At 29.9% G+C, this 8,718-nt stretch overlaps 1 protein-coding gene across 1 annotated transcript in view; it reads right to left on the bottom strand.

Annotated features, from left to right (window-relative positions):
- Positions 6,351 to 8,718, bottom strand: part of LOC104734737 (putative two-component response regulator ARR21) — a 4,551-nt gene continuing 2,183 nt past the window's right edge. Inside the window, exons 4-8 of the mRNA XM_010454374.2 lie at positions 8,225 to 8,301; positions 6,892 to 7,575; positions 6,681 to 6,794; positions 6,517 to 6,567; positions 6,351 to 6,404 (exon numbers count right to left, since the gene is read on the bottom strand). Of these exons, the coding sequence (XP_010452676.1) occupies positions 6,351 to 6,404; positions 6,517 to 6,567; positions 6,681 to 6,794; positions 6,892 to 7,575; positions 8,225 to 8,301 (980 nt within the window). The remainder of the gene's footprint in view (positions 6,405 to 6,516; positions 6,568 to 6,680; positions 6,795 to 6,891; positions 7,576 to 8,224; positions 8,302 to 8,718) is intronic.

Below are 8,718 nucleotides of genomic sequence, written 5' to 3'. Positions count from 1 at the left end.
GTAATCACATGTAATCAAAAACTGAGCTAATTATGTGTTTTAATTAAATGTAAAAATCGTCAAAATCTAGTTAATGATAAAGGAGACATAGGTTTTGAATTTTGATTGGAGATGTGATTCAGTGGTGAATACATCATATACGTGCGTGTTATCATTTACGAATTACGATTTATCATTTTTTTCCAAAAAAAGAAAAGAAAAGAGTGAAATAACGGTGGTTGTGACTTGTGATCCACCCACAGCAGAGCAGACATATATTTATAGGTTTGTATAAATTAGTTTTATCAATTCAAACAAATTTATTTGAGAAAAATGTTTTTTTTTTGAGAAAGTGTTTTTTATTTTTTTTTTTAAATTTTTTTTTGGCATTTGTTTGGTTGGTTCCTCTTTTGTTATGCATCAAATTAAGTAGTCAACAATATAATCAAGGCAACGCGATGAAAGAAAGAAAACAAAAAAAAAAACAAAGAAAACAAAGCAGGCATGTTGGTAACACATGCCAATCATAACATTGAATATGTTTCTTGTGGAATTGGTAACTTCTGGTGACCAAAAATTATATTCATTGCTTCCTGCTAAGCCTACAAAGTAGAAAGAGGGAGAAAGAACATAAAAAACATGTTTAGGTAACAAAAACCTAATCCTCCAATGGTCCATTGACATGAGAACAGGCAAAGTACAAAAAGTTCATTAAGGAAATGATTTAGATTTAGTTAATCTTGCTATTATTATTTGAAAAGCCAACATAACATATTATACAGAATTTTATGGTCTTGATATATGATTACGCCTTGTTTGACAAAAAAAAAAGACATATGATTACGCCTTTGTAGTAACCAATAAGAATTAATGGACTAATTATGGGATACAACAAATAATTTATCGTGACATGATTGGTATCCAATAAGAAAAAAAAACTTACTTGCGTTCTATCACAAATATTTGATATGGCACTAAATGTTTCCTTGACACCTATTTGGAAAGAGTTGGAGTGAAAAATAAGGATTAATAATTTCCTTCCTTTCAGGTTTTGCAATCTACGTCTACGCAGGAGGCTAAAGTTTTTTTACAGTGTAAACAAGGATGAGATAAAAATGAAAGGAATAAGATTGAACTCATATGGAATTGACTACAAATGTAGAGGAAAGTAAATCAACAGAATGAGCTTGTGATTTTTCATTATTTAGAAAGAGAATTTTATTATTTAGATTGGCTGTACTGGATTTACTTTTGTATAAAAAAATCATTCAGTAATTTTAAAGTCACCAAGATACAATGTCAATTGATTAAACCATTTGATCTTTAAGACTTTAACTCTTTGATGTTTAGTCCGTCTTTGTAATAAGACTCAAAATATTTAGTTTTTTTTTTTTTTTTTTGGCGTCCTTCCAATTGTTTTAAATTATAATTACAAAGAAGAGATTTTTATGGGGTCAAATTGTACGGCTTGCTTTATTAATATGAATATATATATATATATATATATATAGCACAGAATAAATAAACTAAAAAAAACAATTTGATGCGAGAACTACTAAAAAAGGATATCAGGGTGCATTCAATCTAATATTCCAAATGATTTAAATAAAATTTTAAATGATTTTGATAATTATAGGAAAATTAATATAATTTATTGTAAATTCTTTCAAATACCATATAAAACCATGAGATTTGGATTTTTGTATTTTTAACTAAACAAATCCTCTAAAATCTTCTAGAATCTTTATAAATCTTTAAAATCCAAATCCACAAATGGTTTTGAATAATAATATATTTTAAAGTATATTTTTCAATCATCAGTTTAGTAATAATAGATTTTAAATTATATTTTTAAATTATCAGTTCAATATAAGTTGATTTTAATACTCTTAGAATCTATTATTAAATAACATAAAATTTGTAAATTTTACATTAATCACTTAAAATGTCAGGTTGAATACACTCCCCTTAGTACAAACCATTTTTAAAATCTTATATTCAAAAGAAAATAATCTAATTAAATTAAACATTGAATATGAAATAGAGGATCTTGAAGATTTCAAAAACCTAATTAAAAAAGAAAGAGATTTCCTCACAAATTTGATTTGGAAAAATTAAGTACATGTCTTACATTTCGTACTTGATTTTTATATTTCAAACTATATAGTAAAACTAATGTGAATAGAAAATGTTATGGAGGTTGTAGGTATCGTTTTAAACTTGTTTTTCACTTACCAGAAAAGAATAATGGAAATCACAAAAACAAATAAAAATAGATAATATATTTTTAAGAGAATAAATATTTGAAACTTAATTAAGATACATTTTTTGTGTTTTATAAACAAAAAAAGCTACAATAATATTTGAAACTTAATTAAGATACATTTTTTGTGTTTCATAAACAAAAAAAAACCTACAATAAGAATCAAATTTAACCACAACCTACTTTAATAATAAAAAATATCATACTATGCAAAGTCTTATATGTACGTGTATATATATATTATATATTATACTAGATTAGACCCGCGTATTAACGCGGATATAAGAAAAATATGTGAAATTTTAAGTTGTATTCAAAATGTTAATTTTCTTTTATTTTTAAACACACACTCCATCTGGTAATACAATTTCTTTGTATATTACATGATAATAAAATTAGATTTTAATTTTATGCACTCAATCCCAATGAGTAATATTTAAAATTTTCAAAGAAAAAAATGTGCACTATATCAAATATATATCTTACTTAATATTTTTTAAACTTAAAATTAATAAAACATAATTCTCAAAGAAATAACTGAAAAATAATTTTATCTCATATTCGAAAAAGTAACAATATCTTAAATATATTTGTCTCATATTTTGTAATCTTATACGTAATAATTTTACTACTTGTCCAACTAATTTTAAATAAAATTATTCTAACATTATCATAAATTAATCAAAAATTCAAAGACGTTATTATGAGAGAAATTATTTGTTTATGAAAAGGTTAGAAGCCTTTTTCTTTTAGCATTAATAATTGACAGTATAATTTATTTAATTATGATATTATAGTAATTAATTGTAAGATTTTCTTAATTCTTTTTCTTATAGAATTAGTAATTTTAAACTAGAATTAGTAGTATATATATATATGAACTATCCTTTATATTTCTTAAATTGTTTAAATTTTTAATTTTTTTATGTAAAATGAAGTTTTTGTATAACACATGACAAAATCTTTAATTGTTAAAATTGACATGTGTCGTGATCACATTAGTTACTAACTTTGAAAACCAAGGTTTATATAATAACTTAATATTGAATATCAAATCATTCACCGATTGAAAAACTTAAGAAAATTACATTAATTTATGATTTTGGTTATCTTATTTTCTTATATATATATATATATTTTTTTTTTGTTCAAAGAAAACTTCATTAACTTAAAACCTCCAAAGAGGGGAGTTCATACAATCAAAGGTTAAAGAGCAATAAGGAAAATAGAGATAGTGGTTCCATGAGTTTTCCAAAGGTGCAAAGTTTGAAAAATCTTTTGGTACCATAACGGATTCGACCATGAAGACGAGCTTCGCGAATTCCTTGAGCAACATGTGACCATACACGCCATGCGCAACATATGCGACCAAGCTTTTAGAAGGGTGCTCCATCGAGGAGACAAGGGTTAGGTTCTTCGCCACCATGAGAAAGTTCAAAAACAAGAACTCAAGATTCTTCATACTTGTAGGCTCATAACTCATGACACTAGGTGAAGCTACAATAGGGAGACACAAATGATAGATGCAAAACCGTAACATAGCTGGTGGGTCCTCCCTCACATGAAGCCATCGGCCATGGAGGTTAAGGAATTACATCCGAGCTTTACCGTTTAGGCGAATGGAGATGGGGGGTTACACACATATCATAAACAATCAAGCTTTGAGGATCGCAAAACATTGACATAAGGATTACTATTGCCAGGGTTTTCAAAAGCTTAGAGAAAAACCATAGCATTGATGGTGAATTACAACTCAGAGGAGTCTTCGGCCAAAGAGTTTGTAATCTTGATCCCACCATGTACTAAGGTTTGGCAAATAATAATTTGGATCAGACCTGGACTTAATAAGAATTGGGTTTGAAACACACCTTATGTTGTTCTTCTTCTGCAAATCGCTTCTTGCATAGATAATACCATGGAAGTTGAAGAAGGTTGCTTGTAAGGATTTTGGGTTTATAAGAACCAGAGCTATAAAGTTGAAGAGGATATGGTAATCACCGCTCCGTGGATGCGGGATCATAATGTCATTCCTCTTCAAGCTTTTACTAGTGAACCGATGAAATGCGACTTGAATATATGTTCTAGGAATTGGTTCGTAAATCATCAAATAGCAGTCATGATAAAGGAACTGGATTTGAACCTGAGATGTGTATGTGATTGGGCATTGATATTCCTTGAACCTACAGGGAAGGAGAAGTGGTATGTAATATAAACCTTTCTTATTAGAATTAGTGATATAATAGATTACTTTTGGTTTTATATACTTTTTAAAAATATTAATTCTAATCCTTTTATTTTTAAGTTTTTTTTAATATTCATAATAATTATTAAATATAATTTCTTTTCACACATGTCAAAATATAATTGATATACTTGACACATGTCGCGACTATATGAATCACTAACTTTCAAAACTAAGGTTTATATAATAAGATATATATTCCGTTTAACATCATTGTAATATTTCATCTTAAGAACATGTAATCCTATGTAGCACAAACACATGACAATTATCTATAACACGAATAGAAATATGTAGTATTTTTCTTACTTTTTTTTGCTAAAGTATGATTATTACATATTGAAAAGTTCTTAATATCCAACCCTAGCTTGCTGAAAAGATATAATATTCCAACACGCCTTAGAAATATATTACATGTATATGTTTAGAAATATATATTACATACATTACATATATTTTATATTTTATATTACATATGTTAGAAATAAATTTTATAACATATATATTTGTTTAGAAATATATATTACATATAGTTCTACGAAGTCATAAATAAGTGACCAGTAAGCCATATTTTTTGAAAGTATTCACCATATGATTTTCAACAGGTTCAAATTCAATTTTGTAATAGCTAACATCTCTTTATATGTGAAATACCTCATTTCCATTCACAAAGGTACAATCACCGTCGTCTTCAAGAGATAAAAACTGATTCAGTTCAGCCGAAAAAAATGATGGGAGCTCAAATTTGTTGGAAGCCTCTTGTCCTTGTCGTTGCTGCATGCACACACCAATTTTCAAACACACAATATCACAACAGGCACTTCATGTTTATGTATATAGATCATTGAAAAAATGGGGTGATGAAGACATATATATACCTTGTTGTGATCGAATTGAAAGTTGCTGATGTTGTAAGGAAGCTCATTAGTTTTGCCGAGATCACTGTGTACGTTGAGATTCTCCAGTTGAGGAAGTTCAAGATTTGGGTGTGTAGTTGCATTGGCATGTGGCTCATGGTTATATGCAGTTTTCTCGTTGTTTAAGAACGATTAAAAAACTTAAAGAAATTACATTAATTTATGAATTTTTGATTATCTTATTCTCTTATATGTTGTTAATAACTAATTTTAACACTTTTTTTTAGCATCACTAATTTTTACACATTAAATCTTCTTATACTTTAATCACTTTTCCGTATAAATTTCTTTTTACTATATGATTATAATAAATAATAATTACAATTAAATTGCAATTATTTTCCTTATTAATTGCACACATTTTCCTTATTAATTGCATATATTTTCTTATTGAAATTAGTAATTTAATATAAAACTTTTCTATTAGAATTAGTGATATAATAGATTACTTTTGGTTTTATATACTTTTTAAAAATATTAATTCTAATCCTTTTATTTTTAGGTTTTTTAGTATACCTAATAATTATTAAATAAATTTTCTTTTCACACATTTCAAAATATAATCGATATACTTGATACATGTTGTGACTATATGAATTGCTAACTTTCAAAACTAAGGTTTACATAATAAGATATATATTCCGTTTAAAATCGTTGTAATATTTCATCTTTAGAACATGTAATCGTATGTAGCACAAACCCATGACAATTATCTATAACGCGAATATAAATCTATAGTATTTTTATTACTTTTTTGCTAAAGTTCTTAATATCCAACCCTAGCTTGCTGAAAAGACATAATATTCCAATACGCCTTAGAAATATGTTACATGTATTACTTCTACTATTTTTTTTATAACATATATATCTGTTTAGAAACCTACTAGATAGTTATCGCCGGTTTTGTTTTTTCACCTCGCTTTGAAAACATCTTCTTGGAGAACACTTTTCAATTCATGTCATTGGTGAACAGAGAGTTCATGAAGTCTTCATCAACCAAATCCTATATAAAAAAAAAAAAATATTAACCAAAAAAAAAAAGTTTCTAAGACTCATAAACTTCAAATAATATACAAATAGTTTCTTTTAATTTTTGTCGAAGTTATTTCGTTTACCTGCAGATCTGAAAACGACCAATCGCTAATATCTGGATTAGCATCTTGTTCCTAATAAGTCGAGTCCAGGTTGTAGAACAGAATTAAACAATCAGTTCGTTTATATTAAGTATGATCATAGTTACATGGAAATAGTTTAATTAGAATGATATAATTAGAGGTACCTGATTCTGATTAGGGTTCGTGTTGGAACTTGGAGGATTCATCTCCAGAGCGGCAAAAGTGTGATTCGTCGCAGGAGCAGCAAAAGTGTTGGCTATTTCTCCATTATAATGACCCTAATTCACAACGAAGTCATATATAAGTGACCAGTAAGCTATACTATTTGTATTCACCATATGATTTTCAACAGGTTCAATATCGATTTCGTAATACCTTGTTATGATCGAATTGAATGTTGCTGATGTTGTAAGGAAGCTCATCAGTCTTGCCGAGATCACTATGTACGCTAAGATCTTCCAGTTGAGGAAGTTCAAGATTTGGCTCAGGGTTATTGTTTAAGAACGATTGCATCCCATACGAGAAGTGGCCAAGTCCTGGTTGATTTGGAGTAAAACTTCCAAAGCTACTCATCATGTTATTGTTGAAATTATTAATAGCTGACGGTCCAAGTTGTCCAAACCCATGAACTTGAGATGTTTGGCCGATTTTGTTCGCCATCACAGGTGGTTCAAAAAAGCTTCTTCTTTCCTCGTTTTGAGATGGTTGGTTGGCGAGACTGAGGTTGCTTTGGATGGGTAGCGTCAAGTTTGATCCAGATCCAACATGGTGTGTCTCGTAAGTAGATGACCGGTTCATGTAGTTGTAAGGCATCTGGTTGAAACGGACGGGTGGCTCACGTGTGGTGGACAAAAGTCTCGACTGTCCAAAGCCTTGTCCGGGTTTGGAATAGAATGATCTATTGTTAAGACTTGTGTCGTACCAAGAAGTAGAGGGTGTGTATCGGTTGAAGTAGGGCTCCTTGATTTGAGTATGTCGAAACATCGAGTCTATGCCTCTAGCTGACATAATGCTCATCAAACCTTGATCCGCCACTTTCCTCAAGAATATCCGATATTTCTGCGGTAACGTAGCAAACGATTTTAAGTTAACTAAAAAGTATAGAATAATNCGAGACTGAGGTTGCTTTGGATGGGTAGCGTCAAGTTTGATCCAGATCCAACATGGTGTGTCTCGTAAGTAGATGACCGGTTCATGTAGTTGTAAGGCATCTGGTTGAAACGGACGGGTGGCTCACGTGTGGTGGACAAAAGTCTCGACTGTCCAAAGCCTTGTGCGGGTTTGGAATAGAATGATCTATTGTTAAGACTTGTGTCGTACCAAGAAGTAGAGGGTGTGTATTGGTTGAAGTACAGCTCCTTCATATGATTCTGTCGAAACATCGAGTCTATGCCTCTAGCTGACATAATGTTCATCAAACCTTGGTCTGCCACTTTCCTCAAGAATATCCGATATTTCTGCGGTACCGTAGCAAACGATTTTTAGTTAACTAAAAGTATAGAATGATACACAATCTTATAGTTTTAAACCTTCGTTAAACAGTGGTAACGAGATCTTACTGTTGACTAAGGATAGGTTCAAATCGGCAAATAAACTCAAAACTTGTAGATTTTGGGCTTAATTAGAGAGGTAAAGATTTTTTTTGATTCGAGTGAATATATTAGACATTTTCCATATTTTAAAACATTTTTGAAAAGAGATATCAAACCTGTAAATGGCTGGCAACGTTCTCTCTAGTCAAGTACGATACGTTCATAAACGCTAAGATCTTTTTTGGCACAGCCTCTTTGGAAGATTAGTAAACAAAAATAAAAGATTAGTTAGCATGTGTATATAGATAACATAAACTAAACTGTAAGAAAATAAATAGTGTATCATCATGATGTATCATCAAAAGTTTATAGAAAAAATCAAAACACTTACTATCAAGACCGATATGTTGGATAGCTTGTAGGAATAGGTCGTTGAGACCATCCGTCCACGAAACCTTAGGCTTCTTGGAGGGCTGCGACGGAGACGCACCATCCTCACTACCACCGTTAGGTTTTCTTTTCCGATTTTTTCTTGAACCATCGGTACTAATTAGACAACTTCCGTTTGTACTGTTCAAGGATCTTGAATCAGCTTTAGATGAGTACTTCTTCCTGGTCTTCAAGACATTAGCTTGTTCAGGAAGCATCTTGATTTGCTGGGGGACACTAA

Source organism: Camelina sativa, chromosome 13 (assembly GCF_000633955.1).
Source record: "Camelina sativa cultivar DH55 chromosome 13, Cs, whole genome shotgun sequence".
Classification (NCBI taxonomy): Eukaryota; Viridiplantae; Streptophyta; class Magnoliopsida; order Brassicales; family Brassicaceae; genus Camelina; species Camelina sativa.
This window is presented reverse-complemented; position numbering and strand designations above follow the sequence as displayed.